This window comes from Hyla sarda, chromosome 8 (assembly GCF_029499605.1).
Source record: "Hyla sarda isolate aHylSar1 chromosome 8, aHylSar1.hap1, whole genome shotgun sequence".
Classification (NCBI taxonomy): Eukaryota; Metazoa; Chordata; class Amphibia; order Anura; family Hylidae; genus Hyla; species Hyla sarda.
The window spans coordinates 186,877,630-186,899,305 of NC_079196.1; the positions used below are offsets into that span (position 1 = coordinate 186,877,630).

General features: G+C 44.3%; 1 protein-coding gene across 7 annotated transcripts in view; it reads right to left on the reverse strand.

The window, feature by feature from the left end:
* The window catches only part of BAIAP2L1 (BAR/IMD domain containing adaptor protein 2 like 1), a 134,670-nt gene that overhangs the window by 89,816 nt on the left and 23,178 nt on the right, over positions 1-21,676 (reverse strand). For 3 of the 7 annotated variants that reach the window (XM_056534442.1, XM_056534446.1, XM_056534447.1), the window contains exon 2: positions 2,012-2,087. The exons of 3 other annotated variants lie outside the window; for them this stretch is intronic. In XM_056534442.1, coding sequence (XP_056390417.1) covers positions 2,012-2,087 — 76 coding nt within the window. Of the gene's footprint in view, positions 1-2,011; positions 2,094-16,387; positions 16,479-21,676 lie in introns of all 7 variants that reach the window. One more of the 7 variants, XM_056534445.1, reaches the window with a different exon arrangement.

Consider the following 21,676-nt stretch of genomic DNA (forward strand, 5'->3'; position numbering starts at 1 on the left):
CTAAAACAGAGCACAATCTACTTGTCCTGGTGCATAAAATAATTTCAACCAAAATAGTCTGTAAATAAGGTCTTTATTAATAGAAACTTAATAGGCAGACCAGTATGTCACCCATTAGGTGGATAGGGTCCCTGATAAGTAAGTCCACCCCATTAAGTAGGTAGTCCCCCTTTCAGGAAGGTACGTCCCCTCATCAGGTAGTCAGGCAGGTAGCGCTCCTCTAGTAAGTAAATAATGCCCCAGATAGATATGTCCCCCCAGTTGGTAGGAAGGGTGGGCTCCCCCAGTAGGCAGACAGAGCCCCAGAAAGATATTTCCCCCATTAGGTAGAGCTCCCCAATATGTAGACAGGTCCGCAGATAGATATTTAGAGGAGGCTGAAGAAAAAGGACCCTTTGGATATGGCACTGCAGACTCTTAGATGGAAGAGGCGAAGTCCAAGTAATGGTTAAAAGGTCCTCAGCAGGACCATTTATTAGCAGAAAAAAACAATAAATGGAATGATTACGCGTTTCGGGAGGAGCCCTCCCTTCCTCAGATCAGGGGAAGGGAGGGCTCCTCCCAAAATGCGTAATCATCCCATTTATTGTATTTTTTTCTGCTAATAAATGGTCCTGCTGAGGACCTTTTAACCATTACTTGGATTTCGCTTCTTCAATCTAAGAGTCTGCAGCACCATATCCTAAGGGTCCTTTTTCTTCAGCCTCCTCTACTAATCCTCAGGCCGACCGTGGTCTGTTCCTGCAACCCAGTGGCTTGATCGCAATTGATGGTACCCCATTATCACTGGGGTTATATGCCTTCTATCTTCTACCTTCAGGTGAGCAGCCACCTATAAGCCCCGTGGGGTATTCCCCCCCATATTTCTCCTCTCATATCTCTTAGGGTAATACACGAGGCGCCGCCTGTTGGTCTTCCCTTTTTTTCTACATCTACACAGGTTCCCAGATAGATATGACCTCATCAGGTAGGGCTCCCCAGTAGGTAGTCAGACCCCCAGATAGATATTTAGAGGAGGCTGAAGAAAAAGGACTTTAAATGGGAGCCCTACCTGCTGGGGGTTATTTTCCTGTCTAACTACTACGGAGCTCTACCTGATGATAAGGTAGGGCTTCCCAGTAGGTAGAAAGGCCCCTAGATAGATATGACCCCCGGCAGGTAGGGCTCCCATTTAAACAATTATACCACCTAAGTAAGTGTTCTTCAACCAGGCTGTCCGGGCATGCTGGGAGTAGTAGTTTTGCAACAGCTGGAGGCACCATGGTTGGGATGCACTGCCCTGAGTAGATAGGTTATCCCCTAGTGGTAGGCAGGTCCTTCCTTATGTAGTAAGTAGCAAAGTTTGAGTAAGTAACTCACTTTTACTTACATCTCCCTGTTCCTCAGCGTCTTGCGATGACATCACTCACCACGCGCACCTCCGTCAGGAAAGCTCGCTATAGGCTGCATCATGCAGCTGCGGTCTATAGCAGTTTAGTGACGGGGCAAGACAGTCTTTCCCCGTCATATATGAATTCTTCCTCCATTTAGCAATGCTTGCCCGAAACAGGGCTAAATGCCTGAAGAATTTACCTGCATGTCCCGGGCGTGGGGCAATACAATTCCCACATCCCTGATTTCTCAGGGTAGGACCCTCACCGATCAGACATTGATGGTTATTCTGAGAACAGACCATCAATGTAATAGCTTGAAAAACACCTAGAACCAATAGCTCTTGTGTAAGAACGTTTCAGACCCACAGACAAAAACTTATGTGGATATTTTTGTCAGCAAAAGATGACTATGATCACGTGGCACATAAATAGCTTTTCATTCCATACATTCGATATAGTTGTTGGAGTTCTTCCCGGCAGAAAACACAAGTCATCCCAATCTCTCCAGCGAGGCGCTTGGCTTGTCGGATAATTGAACAAGGTTAGCCCTGCCAGCAATGTATTCTAGCTGCTGTAAATCAGCTTTCCCCAGCTATAATCTGATTAGAAAACATTGATAGCCATAAAAGACGACTTACCAGACACGGCCTTTTCATAGTTCTTCCCAAGATTAACAAGGTTTCTGAGCCCGGGGTTGAACTGGTCCATAACATTCTGAAAGATAAAAAAGAGAAAATCAGATGGATTGAAATATAAAACAAGCAGAAAAAAATTAATCCAGCACCGCACACAGCCCAACTTTATTGTATACATCAGTGTTTTCCATAATGTGTCTCCAGCTATTCAAGAACTACAACTCTCAGGACGCCATTACAGCCTTTGGATCAATGACTAAATTTAGCTATGTCTCCCGAGACAGCTTTGGATGAGGCTTTGGAGAGAGGGAGGAGCCCGGAAGCTGGAGACAACACCACACTGAAAGTGAAAGGACTACACAACTTCCTGTCAGGGGTAATTCAAGCAAAAATATGCAGAAGTAAGTACAATCTGCAACAACACTATATTCCTTATATATATATATATATATATATATATATATATATATATATATATATTAAAAAAAAAATGTTATTTCCTGAAAACCCCTTTAAAAACCAGGTGGATGCTTTGGATGCAATTATGACTGGTGGACACCCCTTAGCATGATGGCAAACAGCAAAAGTTTCAGAAAAGAAAAATCTCAATAGGACATGCTTAGTTGTTAAACCTATATGCAGCGAACAATACCCTTCTACATAACACATCATAACCATGTAAAAAAAGCATAATTCTTTAAGAGGTCTGTCACCAACCTGTGGAGTCTAACTGGGATGGACATTCTAGTGATTGATAAAAGATCCCCAGTGATATCAACCACCAGCGACAGAACATATGTATAACATGCAAGGAATGAACACAAACAGCAGGTGAATGAAAACCTATTAAACAACAACATGTGAATAATGGCCTTGGCTGGATGTGAAGGAATGTGACTGCATACCTCCTCATTGTCTCAGGAGCTTCTCAAGACTCTCACAAAACTGTATGTGGTTGTGTTAGGGCTGGGCGGTATGACCAAATATGTGTATCACCGTATTTTTTTAACGGCGGTTCCACTGTATATAACTGTATTTTCATCCCGCCACCTCCGCCCCAATCATGTGACCCGCGCGCGGTGTTCGGCTCCCCCCCCCCCCCAAAATCATGTGACCCGCCAGCACTGTTCTGCTCCCCCCCAATTAATAACCAGCCCAGTGGGGTACTACTCACAGATGTCACCTTCAAGCACTGCCCTCCTCCTCTTTGTTGGGGGTCGCTGAAACTCTATACTGTATGCCAGTGGTCTCAACCTGCGGACCTCCAGATGTTGCAAAACTACAACTCCCAGCATGCCCGGACAGCCAGTGGCTGTCCGGGCATGCTGGGAATTGTAGTTTTGCAACAGCTGGAGGTCTGCAGGTTGGAGACCACTGCTGTACGCTGTATCCCTATGCCCGGGCTGCAAAAGACACAGAAAATAAACTTTAAACTCACCTACGGCCACACGCTGGGGACTGGAACGCCGGACAGCCGCCAGCCTATCACCGGCCGGAGCCATGTCCCGCCCCGGCCGGTGATAGGCTGAGCCCACCGTCATGTAAGAAGCCGGCCAGAGCTTTCTTTGAGAAGTAACAGTACAATATACACTGCTCAAAAAAATAAAGGGAACAATAAGATAACACATCCTAGATCTGAATGAACTAATCGTATGAAATACTTTCGTCTTTACATAGTTGAATGCGCTGACAACAGAATCACACAAAAATTATCAATAGAAATCAGATTTATCAACCCATGGAGGTCTGGATATGGAGTCACACTCAAAATCAAAGTGGAAAACCTCACTACAGGCTGATCCAACTTTATGTAATGTCCTTAAAACAAGTCACAATGAGGCTCAGTAGTGTGTGTGGCCTCCACGTGCCCGTATGACCTCCCTACAACGCCTGGGCATGCTCCTAATGAGGTGGAGGATGGTCTCCTGAGGGATGTCCTCCCAGACCTGGACTAAAGCATCCGCCAACTCCTGGACAGTCTGTGGAGCAACGTGGCATTGGTGGATGGAACGAGACATGATGTCCCAGATGTGCTCAATCGGATTCAAAAGTGAAAGCACCGCCAGCATTCATAAGTGACCAAAACATCAGCCAGGAAGCACAGGAACTGAGAAGTGGTCTGTGGTCACCACCTGCAGAACCACTCCTTTATTGTGAGTGTCTTGCTAATTGTCTATAATTTTCACCTGTTGTCTGTTCCATTTGCACAACAGCATGTGAAATTGATTGTCAATCAGTGTTGCTTCCTGAGTGGACAGTGTGATGTCACAGAAGTGTCATTGACTTGGAGTTACATTGTGTTAAGTGTTCCCTTTATTCTTTCGAGCAGTGTACAACAGTAAAATACAAATCATAGTCAACAGCTTTATCCATGCCGGCCATTTTGACTGATGTGGCCCTTGTGACCTATGACCCAGGGATAATTACGGATCACCTCATGCTACAGGTTCAACCTCATTAAAGAGACAACTAACAAACAAGATGCCAAGGAAAGATAAAGAATCCTTTTAAGCTATAAGAGAGGTCGGGCTTGTCAGCAGAATGGTCCCACTGGAATTTAGGTGTGTCTGAGGGTCAGGTCAAATTGATACACCTGCTTTCCACATATTGTTGTAGAATCTTAAATTAAATTGATAAATCAGAGAGACATATGAAAAGTTTTGATCGGTTGGGGTCTGAGTTTTCAGACCCCGACTGATCAGTAGAAGCGCATTCTCTCCCGGCTGTGTCATAATTTAAGTATATGGAAGTATCCTGCCCACAAAGACACCGAGCAGGGAGAGAACACTCAGACTGCAACCAAAAAACATTTTGACATGTCCCAAGGACAGTGGTCTCTAAATTGTGGAGCCCTGATGTTGCAAAACTACAACTTCCACGCTGGGACTTATTTTCAACATCAATTGTGGTTCCCCATCATCATTTAGTTGAAGAGAGGGGGGAATGTGTCATAATTTTCATCCTTTCTGGATATCATATACATCCTATGGGACCGGAGTGAGTGGTCCTATCATAGACCATTGGGAAACTATTATATGTTCATGACTTTATTTTTGGATTATTGTATTCATGCTCTTATGTCTCATTATACTGCATGTTTTCTTGCATGCTATACCCTGATGAACCCCATATTTGAAAGAGGAAACGCGTCGGGATACTTTAAAAACATTTTTTTTATGCAACAGGAATGCTGATTTCTGAGTGTTATCCATATACACTGGGGGCCGTATCAGTCGTTTTCTAGAGACTATGGGGGGTATTTATCAAAGGATTTATGTGTTTTTTTAACGTAACTTTTGCGCAATACTTTGGCACAGTGTCTTTTTGCGCCAAAGTTTGGCGCATCTTCTCCACTGTCATTTTTACAACTTTCTCAAAATCACACGGTCCTGTGTGTGATTTTAACTTTAGTTAGTAATTCATCATTTGCGCCAATCGATCTTTGGCGCAATTTTGGCGCAAATCGCCGCCAAGAAATTTTGCACATGGAAAACACTCTCAGCAATGTCAAAAAATGTAAAGGCGTCAAAATACATAAAATTTTTTTTTGGTGAAAGCAGAGACGCCTCCAGGGCTGCTCAATACTATCCTGCGACATAGTTGTCTCTGAGGAACCTTCACCCTCCGTTGAGCCAGCATTGGACATGGCCACACAGGTTCAGGAAAGGTAAGCACTAAAGCAGTGGTCTCCAACCTGCGGACCTCCAGATGTTGCAAAACTACAACTCCCAGCATGCACGGACAGCCAACTCAAGTTGAAAATAAAATCCATTTCACATGGTGGCTATAAACCCCACAAAAGAAAATTACTCATATCGCTTGCTGATATACTGCAGGAGGGACTCCGAAATGGCTGATCTACAGGGTAAAATACACGTCCTCTGTGGTGGTAAGTTCTGTGTAAAAGGCGCTGTAAACAGCAGATTTCAACATTTGAGCCAAAATTACTAAAAACTTGCACCAAATGATAAATTTGGTGCATGTCCACGAAATCCAAAGTGAAAAAAAAAAAAGGGTAAAAAGAAACTGTCAACAGGCAAAATCGATAAATACCCCCCTATACCCCCATATACACTCCAGTGTATGGCCTACTGTATGATATTGATGGTGTGGGTAGGTACTCCAGTGTTTAAAGGGGTAGTCCAGTGGTGAACAACTTATCCCCTATCCTAAGGATAGGGGATAAGTTTGAGATTGCGGGGGGTCCGACCGCTGGGGCCCCCTGCGATCTCTCTGTACGGGGCCCCGGCTCTCGGCCCAGATAGCGGGTGTCGACCCCCGCACGAGGCGGCGGCCGACACGCCCCCTCAATACATCTCAATGGCAGAGCCGGAGATTGCCGAAGGCAGCGCTTCGGCTCTGCCATAGAGTTGTATTGAGGGGGCGTGTCGGCCGCCACCTCGTGCGGAGGTCGACACGCCCCCTTCCCGCGGGCTGTCGGGGCTCCGTACAGGAGATCGCAGGGGGCCCCAGCGGTCGGACCCCCGCGATCTGCAACTTATCCCCTATCCTTAGGATAGGGGATAAGTTGCTCACCATTGGATATCTCCTTTAAGCAGAGATTTACTCATTGAGGTGTCTTAAGCAGTGTTGTCTTTCCACTGGCAGGGATCACTATTGATAGGTTTATTTATGTATTAAATAAGTTTTAGGTAGAGTTTGTTTTCTTAGTGATAGCTGTTTACTGCTACACTTGAATGGGAAATACCAAGATTTCTTTATCAGAACTTTATTACATAATTGCCTCCATACTTTACATATCTGCATTACACCTACGCAGTGGTCCTGGCCTGCAACATTACAATACTGTAGGCGTGGACTTCTTGTATATGCCTGAAAACCTTTAACCAGTGTAACATTCTTAAACTAGAGGAGATAAGGCTTTATTTGCTGGTCTAGTAATGTTAGTTGCCACATTAGCAAGGACGAGTCCTAGGCTGGAGCAACCTCAGTTCAAACTCCATGTCCACTTAACGTGCATCTTTACCAAGGCTATGCTCAGACTAGTGTCAGGACTACTTTTTTTATAGAAGAAGCCATGGCCCCTTGACAAAACTGTCATGCAACAGATTCAATTGACTTATACAAAGTTCTCTCATGGTTCTGACATTTTGATGGCAAAAAGAGCAGTGTGTGAGGCTATCCAAAAGTCATGGAACCTCCGAAAGAAAGGTCATCCGACCCTCTGGTTTTCAGGAGGACCAGCTAACCATCTAAGGTGTATGTGGGATTCCTGACTCTCCTGTGAGAAATTAAAGGGGTATTCCGGGATCTAACATTTTATCCCCTATCCAAAGGATAGGGGATAAGATAACTGATTGCGGGGGGCCCGCCGCTGGGACTCTTCGCAATCTCGCTGCAGCACCCACATTGTATGCGGGGCTGTGTCTCCAGTTCTGGAAACCTCCGGTTTCCGGAACTGGAGAAGCGACGTAACGTCAAGCCCCCTCCATTCATGTCTATGAGAGGTGGCGTAACGGCCCCTATCCACTTTGGATAAGGGATAAAATGCTAGATCCCGGAATACCCCTTTAAATTGTTGGGAAAAGAACCTGGCCCTTTTGTTTTCCGGAAGATAAGCCGATAGGAAGTGAAACTCGAAAACTTTTTATATTGACCAAAGTTCATTTATTTCAATAATGCAACTTAAAAGTGAAAATAATATATATGAGAGATTCATTACATGCAAAGCGAGATAGTTCAAGCCGTGATTTGTCATATATGTGATGATTATGGCTTACAGCTCATGAAAACCCCAAAGGCGAAAATAGAAGGGGGCGCGACTTTGTGGGAGTAGGCGTGATTTGCAAGCCAGACCAATACACAAAAAGGGGTGTGGCTTAAACTGTGGGTGTGGCTCTGCAAGATGGGGTGTGGAATGCAGGGAGGGTGTGGCTTGCAAGCCGGACTGACCCATTCACCAGGAGATGCAGAGTAAGTTGTAGAGTAAGGTACTGGAAGTCCTATATACTTGCATGGGACTTTAAACAAAAACTCTGTCCCTCACAAATGGGGGTAGGTTAGGGTTAAATAACTGTCCTATATATTTAGTTGACAGTAACATGTGACCAAGTATTATCGAAATATCTCCAGCTGTTTGGAAGTTATGCAGTAACATTTAAACAAACTTTAAACAAAAACCCTGACCCTTGCAAATGGGGGTGAATTAGGGTTAATTTAACAATCCTTGGTTTGTTCTTAACATATTGTACCAGGTTTCATGTTAATATCTTGAGCCGTTTGAGTTTTATACATAGATTATAATCGCAATTCGTGTACTAACTCGGTGGGCGATGAATAGCCTGCTGGCCAACCCCACCATCCAATGTGTTCTTGAGTCTTTCCACGTCCCATGTCAAATTAGACGGGATAGTATGACTAGACAACCCCTTTAAGTGGTGCAAGGTTCTTACCTGTATACTTAAAATAGGCTGGAACAAAGTAAAAAATTCTCTAAAGACAAAAACTACATGTAAAGGGGGCAAAGGGGAAGCCATAAAGCCTGCTTACTTCATTCTTCATCCTTATCACATCAGGCATTTTTTTACGACATCAAGATATACTCTTCACGTACTTAAAACTTTAATAGTTTACTGTGTTCTCTTATAAGAATGCATAGCTATGGTAACCTCATGTTTATGACTTGCCTTTGGGTCCTCCCTCATACTTATAAATTTCACACATTACAAAGCACAAAAACAGTTTATTTCTAATTATTCACAATCCAAAATGCATAAAAAGGGAATTTGGCCCTTATCAATCAACAGAATAATACCTACCATAAGAACCATGGTCCAACTTTACAATGACAACATTTTTATTAAGTTCTAATATGGGCATTATGGCTTTGAAAAAGTGGGAAAACAGGATGGGTAGCTGCACACAGGATCTCCACCAGTAACTCTGCATACTAATAGAGAAGTCTGCATTGTACTCTTTGCACCTGAGGAAGGCACTTTATGTGTGCCGAAACGCGTTGTCCACTTTTTTTGCTAAATAAATAAGTTTAACCTGTGCTGGCCTGAGTCTCTCCGTCCTTTCGCACACAAGAGCAGCGCCTCCCACAACACCGTTTTTTTTCTTTCTGTAGCTTCCAGCTACCCATCCTGGTTCTCCACTGGCTCTTGCATAAGAGCCCAGACCCGGTCGGAGTGCAGCAGCTCCCGTTCAACAACTCACAACCACAATTTGTGAGCTACAAGCCAAATCTGGCACAAGATTCTGCATTCCACTTTTTTCTGGGAGCGCCCCCCATTTTCACCCTACCTTCCACAAATGGAGAACGTAGCACTTTTCTCTAATAGGATATATTACAAAGGTTTTATCTTTGCTTGTACTGTTGACTTATTGGAAGCCGTTTGGCACCATACCAAACGAGAACAATGGAGGAAGACTACCATTAAAGGGGGTTTTCTAGGCAAATAGAAAACTTTGATTACTGTCATGCATTGAAACAATAAAAGAGTGCACACTTAAAGAGTACCTGTCACCAAAAAAAAAAGTTATACAGTGTTCCTTGTGTAATTAGCAGACACTTTGCCATTCACTTGCTTTTAAAATTATCAACATAAATATGTTTAAAATGCAATAGAAAAAATGGCCACTAGGTGGCTCTGTTCTGTTCCCTGCCACAATTAATACAGTGAATTTGGTCTCCTGCGGGCCTGGCAGGAGACCAAACTCTGGAAGTGCTTCTCTGCACTGATCTTGATTGGCAGCTGCACAGAGCCTCACTGAAAGCTGTAAAGAGCCTCACTGAAACATGCACAGAGCCTCACTGAAACATGCACAGAGCCTCACTGAAACAATGTGGATAAATGTAAAGTTATGCATCTGGGTACTAATAACCTGCATGCATCGTATGTCTTAGGGGGGATTAAACTGTCAGAGTCACTGGTAGAGAAGGATCTGGGTGTACTTGTAGATCACAGACTACAGAATAGCATGCAATGTCAGGCTGCTGCTTCCAAAGCCGGCAGGATATTGTCATGTATCAAAAGAGGCATGGACTCAAGGGACAGGGACATAATACTCCCCCTTTATAAATCATTGGTACGGCCTCACCTGGAATATACTGTTCAGTTTTGGGCACCTGTCCATAAAAGGGACACTGCGGAGTTGGAAAGGGTGCAGAGACGCGCGACTAAACTAATATGGGGCATGGAACATCTTAGCTATGAGGAGCGATTAAAGGAGTTACAATTGTTTAGTCTTGAGAAGAGACGTTTAAGGGGGGATATGATAAACGTATATAAGTATATTAATGGCCCATACAAAAAATATGGAGAAAAACTGTTCCAGGTTAAACCCCCCCAAAGGACGAGGGGGCACTCCCTCCGTCTGGAGAAGAAAAAGTTTAGTCTCAAGGGGCGACACGCCTTCTTTACCGTGAGGACTGTGAATTTATGGAATGGTCTACCTCAGGAACTGGTCACAGCTGGAACAATTTACAGCTTTAAAACAGGATTAGATACATTCCTGGAACAAAACAACATTAATGCTTATGAAGAAATATAAAATCTCATCCCTTCCCAATATCGCGCCACACCCCTACCCCTACCCCTTAATTCCCTGGTTGAACTTGATGGACATATGTCTTTTTTCGACCGTACTAACTATGTAACTATGCATAGAGGTCTTCCATTAATCATAGCACTGCAACGGTGTGAGGGCGGAAGTGATCCCCCAGCAGGCTTCAGTGATGTCATGCCTGCTGGGAAACACCCACTTTCTCCTGCTGGGAAATTGCACGTGGGCATGTGAGCAAGAAGAAAGGTAAGATAAACAGCTTTTTAAAGCTCTGAAATCTGAAAAGTGTGTGTGTGTGTGGGGGGGGGGGGGGAGGGGGGGGGGGGGGGGGGGGGAGTAGTTAGGGAACGTAGCCAGAGTTAGATTAGAAAAGTTTATTTGGTGACAGGTACTCTTTAAGACTCTGACAGCTTCCACTAAGGCCTGTTGTCTAATGGGTTATTTCAAGTATCATCGAACGGGTGATAGGTAGTTGACTGGTGAGGGTCCACCTGCTAGGTCTCCATGATCGAAGGAAAAGTCACAAGGATCGCACCTCAATGGATCAGCTACTTATCACCTGTTCTATTGATGCAGGGTTAGGCTGGGTCCACACGTTTTGTCCCATACGGGAGCGCATACGGCAGGAGGGAGCTAAAACCTCGCGCTCCCGTATGTCACCGTATGCGCTCCCGTATGCCATTCACTTCAATGAGCCGACCGGAGTGAAACGTTCGGTCCGGTCGGCTCATTTTTGCGCCGTATGCGCTTTTACAACCGGACCTAAAACCGTGGTCAACCACGGTTTTAGGTCCGGTTGTAAAAGCGCATACGGCGCAAAAATGAGCCGACCGGACCGAACGTTTCACTCCGGTCGGCTCATTGAAGTGAATGGCATACGGGAGCGCATACGGTCACATACGGGAGCGCGAGGTTTTAGCTCCCTCCTGCCGTATGCGCTCCCGTATGGGACAAAACGTAGTGTGAACCCACCCTAAATAAGGATCTTGTCATTCTTATCAGAGGTCGGAATCTGACGGTAGAAGGAAAAAAAAAAAACACTAGTATAAACACATGTCAATATCCGGCCCAAAAAAATGAAAAGATTTGTGTGTCAATTTCGCTACAATCTAAAAAGGGGTTCAGCTGATATATACTACAGAGGAAGTTGTGTAATTCTTTTCAGTCTGACCACTGTGCTCTCTGCTGACACCTCTGTCCATGTCAGGAAATGTCAAGAGCAGGAGAGGTGCTTCTACTCTGAACAGTTCCTGACACAGAGGTGGCAACAGAGTGCACTGTGGTCAGACAAAAGAAAAAAACTAAGAACAACTCAACTTCCTCAGGAGCATACAGCAGCTGATAAGTACTGGAAGGATTAGGATTTTTTAATAGAAGTAATTTACAAATCTGTTTAACTTTCTGGAACCAGTTGACCTTGTTTTCCACTGAAGTATCCCTTTAACAGTGATAGGAGTATCTATTCCACACGGTAGGCAGAACTTTGTGGGAAAGGGGTTTTGGGAGATAAATTCACTAAATATTAGCTTCAATTTTTGGGATACTAACTGGACGTACTAAAGCCTGAATGAGTTAAAGAGGTAGTTTAGTGTCAAAAAACGTATCCCCTATCCCGGCGCCCTAGCTCTCTGCACGAATGCAGTGTGCGCCCCCCCCCCCCCCCCCGAATGCATCCCTATGAGAGCGCCGGAGATACCTAAATGCTGTATCTCTGGCTCTCCCATAGAGATGCATGGAGGGGGGGGGGGGGTATATGTCGGCCACCGCAGCTCACTCTTGCAACCCAGTTACACCACTCATGAGTTTTGTTGACTTTTGTTTTAGTGGCCAAACCATATCCACTTCCTTGATCTATAATTAAAAGTCTACTGGAGAAAGTTTCTAGGTTCAGTCACTACTGTGTTTCTAGGATTTGTTCAGACTACGAATAAAACAATGTAGAACTAAAGAAGCCTTAGAAGATTAAAAATACATGTTTGCCATACTAAAACAGTGTAACACAGGTTGTGCATTGTATTGCAGCGTCATTTACTTCAATTGAGCCAACTTGCAATATCAGATACAACCCACGATAGGTATTGTACAGTTTACTATGTGTAGCATGTGGATAGGTATTGTACAGTTTACTATGTGTAGCATGTGGATAGGTATTGCACAGTTTACTATGTGTAGCATGTGGATAGGTGTGGCACGGTTTCAGGAAGAAAGCTGTCAAGTTTTCTAATTTTCATACTCTATTACACAGTATTTATAAAGGGAAGGAATTGGGAGAGGGGGACTATACTCACCTCTTATGTCCCTCGGCTCTAGAGTTCCCAACAGAAGTACCCCGACACTTTGCACGTTTACACATAACAAAAATCTGTTTTGGATTTACTGCACCAAGAAATTTGCAGCTAATTTTGCAGCCTATTGACTTCAATGAATCCAACAAAACTGCAAATCCTCCAGATTTATCTACTGAAGTCAATGGGTAGCAAAATTCTCATAGAAAATCAGCAGTGGATTATGTACATGTGAGCATACTCTTAGGGTATGTTCACACTGAGGAATTGCGCGTTAGAATTCCCCGGTGTGAACCTATAACATTAGTTGGTCTTCCGCGGACCAGTTCACACTGCGGAATTTCAGCGGCAAATTGATCTGCGCAAAGAAAGAACATGTTCATTCTTTGCGTAGAAGTCCGCGAGCCCCGCGTTGCCATCAATGGTGATGGATCAGGGCCACAGGGTCCTACCACTGAAGTATTTCGGTGGCAGCTGCCAGATGGAGCATACCCCCTAAGGGTGAATTCACACATACTTTATACACTGCAGATTTTATGATGCTAATGTAAACTGTGGATTTAATCGATAAATAAATATCTGAATTATGTTCAGCCCCTTAAACACTTACCGTATATGGCTACCGACTGTTTAGTTTTAGATTTACTTGCTGAAACTCCGAATATATGTTTAGTAGAGATAAGCGAAGTTACAGTGATTCGATTGGTCACGAACTTCTCGGCTCGGCGGTTGACGACTTTATCCTGTATAAATTAGTTCAGCTTTCAGTTGCTCCGGTGAGATTCTCTCCTAGGACTGTATCCACCTTTTCCAGCCACCGGACCACCTGAAAACTGAACTCATTTATGCAGGATAAAGTCAGCAACTGCCGAGCCGAGAAGTTCGTGACCAATCGAATCACTGTAACTTCACTCATCTCTAATGTTTAGTTTTAGAAGACTAACATTTTTCTTTTTGGACCCTTTTGCAATATTGTAAAGGGGATGACACAAAAGGCTCTTTTACTCTACCAAATGATGTTTATGTAGACGTGAAGGAGCTGGAGGTCAAAGGGTTCTACATGGGCTGCTTCACTGTGAAAGGAAGGGATGAAGGGGCGCGGAAAGTAAACTGCACTTTTCAACCCGCCATCCGCAACACAACCTCAGGTCTGTTCAGACAGTCACAAGAGCGAAGCTCAGTACAGCGCAGAGATGTCTACATAAAACGGACTTCACATTAAAGGGAAAATAAACATGGTGGACAGGTGTTGTACAGGGCTGTAAACAGGGCTCAGACTGGGGCAGGCATTGGGACTTCCTAAAAAAGCAGCCTTAGACTGTCCTTGTTGCCCAAAGCAAAAAATCAGAGCTCAGCTTTATTTATTACACTGGTCTGGAAAAATGAAACTTGGATCTGATTGGTTGCTGCACTCCAGCTGCATAAAGACATGCTGGTGGATAGGGTGTGTTCCCACATGTGTATGTGTGTTAAAGGGGTACTCCGGCGCTTAGAGATCTTAATGTGAGCCTACGGGAGGGGGCGTGACAGCTGCCACGCCCCCTCCCACAGGCTTACGTGATCGGCAGTAATCAGACCCGGAGCGAACACGCTCCGGGGACTGATTTTAACGGGGTGCGGCGTGCAAGATCACGGGGGTCCCCAGCGGCAGGACCCCCACGATCAGGCATCTTATCCCCTATTCTTTGGATAGGGGATAAGATGTCTAAGCACCAGAGTACCCCTTTAAGGGTATGTTCTCGCAGAATTATGACTAAGCAGTTGCCATAGAAATCCTTCAGCACTATTACCACGTGGACCTGCGTCATCACCCTTGACCACAATGCAGTCCACGCATAATTCCGCCGAGAATAAACATGTTCTTTCTTTCAGCAGATCAATATCAGTGGCAGATTTTTCTCCCACTGAAATTCTCCAGTGTGAATGGATCAGTAGAAGACCCATTAACACCAATGTTAAAGGGGTACTCCACCCCTAGATATCTTATGGCATATGACGTCTGATCGGGGGGGGGGTTGACCCGCCGCGATCTCCCTGCTGTCAGGTGCAGCGCCGGAGGCTCATGACGTCACGGCCATACCCCGCTCGTGACCTCATGGGAAAGCCCCCTCAATGCCAGTCACGCCCCCTCTTATAGACTTGCATTGAGGGGGCATGGTCATGACACCAGGAGCGGGCGTGACATCATGAGCCTCTGCCCCGCATCGCCAGTCATCCGGCATGGAGCGAAGTTTGCTCCATGCACCGGATGCCTGGGGTGCCGTAGCAGATATTGCGGGGGTCCCCAGTGGCGGGACCCCCGCGATCAGACATCTTATCCCCCTATCCAAAGGAGTGTAGGGGTGGAGTATCGCTTTAAGGTTCATACAGCAGAATTCTGTAGTGTGAACATACCCTTAATGTCTCAGAGGTGCCTATATTTATTCCACCACATTGTTCTATTAACATTGACTTGATTATCTTCCCTACAGGCTTGCCTGCTTGATCCTTATTACTGTTAATGATTCTATGTCTGAGCTTTTGTTATTTGCTTATATTGAAATTTGGTCAATAAAGAATTATAAAAAAACAAACATAACACAAACATTTACTTGATGAAGCATTAGACAGTCCGCCTCACTTTTTCTATTCATGTGCCATGAGAGAACCAGTCACCAGTATTATGCTGCCCAACCCACAGACAGCCTATTCTGGAACACTAGGATTTACTCTGAAACGCTCGTGAATTTGGCTGCTCTCCACCCCACCAGACACAGACAGGGCAAAACGTGTCACTTTCCGCAGGACGGGGAGGGGCAGCTGCCAGGACCTCCCCTCCGTGACTAGATAGCCAAGTAGCATTGGCAATTTTTAACTAGGATTTCTATATTTCTTTGTAGGAAAATATTCTTGTGGTACACTTATTTTTATTCCTGCTCATTTTGGGTTAGGAGACCTGGCTTACCTGTATAAGTGCGCATAGAGGTAACTGTATCTGTCAATCACTGAAAAGAACCGCCCACTGGACTCCTAAGCCCAGAATAAGCACAAATTAAAATTAATGAATTACAAGTCGTAATGAATATTTTCCCACAATATCAGATATCGATCTGGCCAGAAACTCTTGTTATAGAACTTACTGCCCATAGACAAGACTGCACGTTATAGGTTTGGGAACAAACATAATCAACATAGGCAGCTAAACCCCAGCTACACAAAATCATGCTGGTGGGTTAGTGGTGCCAAACATTGTGGGATCGGGGGTGCTATATTTAGGATCTTTATTTCTTGGCCAAGGCAGAGGGTAGTTATATAGACCTTCTTATGGAGGACCTGTTACGTCCAGAATTATACAGACAGTCCCTAAATCTTAAAAACAGAATTTTTTTAAGTAAAAAAAAAAAAAACTCCCATCATTTCCCAGTTTGAAGGCCACTGTGCCATTACATATATTAGTGGTATGAAACTGTGGACCACTAAAAGTTGACAGAACATGCTGGGAGTTATAGTTTTGCAACAGCTGAAGGTCAACAGTTTGGAGCTCACTGATGTACAAGAGGAGCCACAATGGTTTTTGTTCCCAAAGATAATTCTCCAGGGAGATTGGATATCCAGATAGTCTTGTACACCATAACACACCACACTATATATCATTGGCTAGGCTTCAAAGCTTTTATCTAGAAGAAACATTGGGGGGGGGGGGGGGGAAAAGTTATATATTTTTTTTCAGCGAGAATTCCTCATAAACAAAAGGCACGTTCACGGAACGCAAATAAGTTTAAGACCAGTCATGATGAATGTTACATATTTGCAAAATAGTAAAATAGGATCTTTGAAACTTCCTCTTGAAAAATACCTAGAGGTAAAATGAGACGCCTTTTATTGTATGGCTGACCGCACAATTATTTAGAGGTCAATGCATTTTTGCTGGCACCAAATTCAATGGCATATACTATATGTATGTTTATTATAGCATCACATGGCGCCACTGACTCTTCTCACCAGGGTTAGTACAGTATTGGTGCTGAGCACTAGAGTCTACATGCACCAGATAGCTCTGGAACTCCAGGACAGGACTTTGGCAGCAGGTTACTGGCAGCAGCCTCAGCACTTTATGGCTCTTATTATCTGTCAGCAATCTGCCACAGCTTACAGATAAAATCTGGCCCTAAAATACTGATATGTTCCCCAGGGACCACAAACCTCAGGGTGCTGTAATGCCAAAATTACCGTAAAAAATTAATTTATCATATTAATAAGGCTTTTGCACATAGACTTTAAAAGGGGTACTCTGCTGCTCAGCGTCTAGAACGAAATGTTCCAAACGCGTAGAACCGGAGCTGGGAGCTTGTGTAGTCATAGCCCCTCCCCTCATTATGTCACTCCCCGCCCCCTCAATGCAAGTCCTTGGGAGGGGGTGTGACAGCTGTTACAGCCCCTCCCATAGACTTGCATTGATGGGGCGGGGCGTGACATCATGAGGGGCGGGGCTATGACTTTACGAGCTCCCGGCACCAGCTCTAAGCGTTTGGAACATTTTGTTCCAAACGCTGAGCAGTGGAGTACTTCTTTAAATGAGTTACATCTAAAAATCTGGGTCCTTTCCCAAAGATTACCCTTTTTAAATCTCATGTTCCCGATCTAAGATCTGGCACATATTAGTCATGACAATTGGAAGTATTATGTTCTCTGCATTTTTAGAGGTGTCCCCTGGTTGGGATATATTGCTGAAACAGTTCTGTCCAGTACCCCTCTTGGCTACAGATGATAACAAGTGTCCTCCCACCTCTCATCAAACTCATTCTTTGGCCACCTGCAACCTGGCTTCCGCCCCCACCACTCCACCAAAACCACCCTAACCAAGGTGGCCAATGATCTGTTTACTGCAAAATCTGAACGCCAATACTCTGCTCTCCTTCTCTTTGACCTCTCCTCTGCCTTTTACACAGTAGACCACCACTCTCTCCTGCTACAGTTACTCTCATTCCTCGGCGTCACAAATTTAGCCATCTCCTGGTTCTCCTCATACCTCACCAGCCGCACAGTGTTTCTCATGCTACCTCCTCACCTCTCCCACTCTCTGTTGGAGTCCCCCAATGCTTATCCCTGGAGCCCCTACTCTTCTCTATCTACATCCTCTGCCTGGGAGAGATTATAGAATCTCATGGCTTCAAGAACCACCTCTATGCCGATGACACTCAAATCCACCTCTCCGGCAATGATGCCACCTCCCTCCTATCCAAAATCCAAGATTGTCTGTCAGCTCTATCTTCCTTTTTTTCCTCCCACTTTATAAATTCTGGTCTCCATGTTGAGTTTGAGAATTTCCCCCCCATCCTGCTCCAACCCCCCCACCTGGTCTATCACAGTCAATGGCTCCACTCTCTCTCTCTCTCCAGCTTCATAAGTCAGCTGCTTTGGGGTCACTTTTGACTCGGCACTGTCTTTCAAAGCACACATCCAGACCCTTACCACTGCCTGTTGCCTTCGCCTCAAAAACATCATTTGAATCCGCTCATTCCTCAACTCTGACTTTACTAAACTCCTGGTACATGCCCTCATTATCTCCCGCTTGGACTACTGCAATATCCTCCTCTGTGGCCTTCCATTAAAAACACTTCCTCCCCTCCAATCCCTCCTCAACTTTTCTGCTCGACTAATCCATCTCTTGCCTCTCTTCTCCTCTGCCTCTCCCCTGTGCCAATACCTTCACTGGCTACCCGTTGCCCAACAAATTCAATTTAAACAGTTCACAATGATGTACAAGGCCGTCCACAATATGTCCGCCCCATACATCTCTGACCTGATTTCTCGGTACCGCCCCACACGTAATCTTCGATCATCTCAAGACGTCTATGCTGCCCCCTGGTTCGCAATTATGCCACTTTGCCACTTGAACTCACTATCCCGGTACATCCGGCTCTCACCCACCATCAATACCTTCAAAAGCAACCTGAAGACCCATCTATTCAAGCAAGCCTACGACCTTCAATAATCCTGCTGCCGCAGCAGCATTGTTGACTACTTTACCCCCTGCTCACAGATAACTTGCCGTCCCCCTCACATACTGTTTCCTCCCCTCTCCTTGTAGATTGTAATCCCTTGTGGGCAGGGTCCTCCCCCCATCTGTGTCTGTCGGCAAATTAATCTGTGTAATGCCTTTTGTTAGTGTTATGTACTGTTACCTGTACATGTAAAGTGCCCTGGAACCAAGGGAGCTATATAAATAAATAAATAACTAAATAATAATAATTTAAAGAACAGTTGATTTTAATAGGTGGTCTGGGACAGTCTCTATGGTATTTTGGTTCCCTTGCTGAAAATAGATAGCCAGTCTACTGAACAACCCCTTTAATGATAATATATGTTTTGCATCTCTATTATCAATGCATTCTCGAGCGGATTCTGCAGAAAGAATGAACATGGGGTTCAGAATGGAAATTTCATAGTGTGTATGGTGCAGTGGAATCCTATTGAAAACAATGGGAGGCTCCTACACTTATTTTCCAAGGGGATTTCCTCATTAGAAGTTTTATTCTGGGTTTCAAATAAAGGGTTTCAAGAAAGGAAAAAACAGTGGAAGGGAAAGGCAGAAAAACACACATCTCATAAGTACAAATGGAAATTATAACACTTTGTTTGAGGTATAGGTGTGTGTCATAAGGGCAATACAACATAAAAGGTCAATACAAGTAATAAAGCAACAACAAGGCACTACGGAAATAAACCTCTCTCGCAATCTAGCTTCCTAGATACTTTTTCAGAAGCAGAGTATGTTTTTGTAAAGATGTCATATGAAAACATGGCTGAACTATGGTAATAATCGTTTTATAGTAACAGCCGTAAAGAAGGGGCGTGATTGTTTTTTTCCACTAAAGCCTAAAAGTAAAAAGAAACAGATCAGGATAGTTCAGAAAGTAAGTAGATGTGCACAAGGGACACCTGAGAGGGGAAGCTGCAGGTTTATATTCCTTAAAGGGGTACTCAGGCCCTAGACATCTTATCCCCTTATCAACAGACCTATAAGAGGTCTGATCGCGGAGGGGACAGCAATCTCCGGCCCGCCAGCCTGGCATTCTGAACATTTATGTTCAGAGCACTGGTTTCGGGCAGCAGTGGTCATGACGTCATGCCCCCTCCATTCATGTCTATGAGGGAGGGTGTGACGGCTTAGGTCGGAATGCCGGGGATAAGATAAGATGTTTAGGGGCGGAGTACACCTTTAATTTCAACCCTTAAGTGAGATGGTAAGATTTATAAAGGTCCAGGGTATCCAAAGCTTATGTCTAGCAGAGGGATCAGTGAAGGCTGAACGTAGTTCTTCCATGTGATGAATGGTACTGATCCCTAATAGCCAGTCAGAAATTGAGGGGGGTGAGTGGACTCCCATAGACAGGTATGACCACCCTGGCAGCTTGAAGGAAAAAGCATTAAAGTGACTTTGATACTGTTCTCTCATGTCAGGGAAAACTGTTGGTAAATCCAGCCAGAATACTGCTTGGAAAATATATAATGTGAATGAGCCCTAACCCTGGAGTTTTGGAAACCGCACAGCTCATGGTGCTCTGCTATTTGTGCAACTCTCATTACCATCAACGGGAGTTACGCAAACTGTGTAACACAGACGTCTATTGTTTTTTTTTTTTTGCTTCACTCAATTTCGGGGTAGGTGCAGTCATCAGAGGTGGGACACGTATCTATTGGACATTTATGGCCTATTCTGTATACAGATGGACATAACCCTTCAAACATTAACAAATTTATCATTTCTGCCAAATTAATTCCAGAATAATAGCCAATACGTGCTTTACAGCAGATTCTTATCTATGATCCCACACACGACTGGTTATGAAATTACAATGAGGAAAGAAAAAGGTAAAGACAAACATAAAAACTGACTCAATAATAAAGAAAACCAAGAGTGTTTTTTTCTTTTTGTAACTTTGGCCACAGATACTCAATGGTGGTCAAGCTGTAGCGATCAAGTGGGGCCAGACACTGCACAGTCAGGCAACTCTGGCCCAAAGAAAATACAAACAAACAATCAGCCATAAAATTAAAACCACTGACAGGTTAATATCATTGATCAGTCAGTTATTGTAGTTAATGTGCTGGAAGTAGGAAAAATGGCAAGCGTAAGGACCTGTCCGACTGACAAGTAGATCAACTTCAAAATGACAGGTCCTGTGGTTTGTACCTACAAAAAGTGGTCCAAAGAAGGTCCCCTAGCGGCAGCTTAGTGCCTATAGTATTAGCATTGGGTTGGCCCCCTCTGATTCTCCCCAGGCTGGATGCCTTCAGGCTTAGTCCAGGGAGCTCAATGACACAGACGCTACGTGACACTAACAAGTTGTGACTGTGACTCCTATTTCTGAGATTGCTGAGTAAGAAATTTCCATTTTATTTTTTATTATGAAAAAAAAAAAAAGAAAAGCTCCCATCGACATTTCTGTCTCCAGTAAATGGCAATTTTGAATTGCGAAAGATGTCTTCAGGTAGCACAACATGTTTTTCGTCTCCAGAGCTCTGCCAGATTTCCAAGATGACCTCAGAAGGATCAACAGAAATGTGCAAATGTCTTTTACAGAATCTGGTTTCAAGACATTTGGCATTGACCCTCGAGGGAGAGAAGGGGGTGTTCTGGAATGAATCATAGAGGGACAAGTCTGTAAATTTCCAGTCTCTCAAATATTAGAAAGCCATACGTTTAGTTGGAGGCAATAGACCTTTGCAGTTGCTCTTTTTATTCTGATAGGCTATGACACCATTCTAGAAGATCAGCATCTCTACAAGTGTGGTGACCAGTAGAGATGAGCGAACTTACAGTAAATTCGATTCTTCACAAACTTCTCGGCTCGGCAGTTGATGACTTATC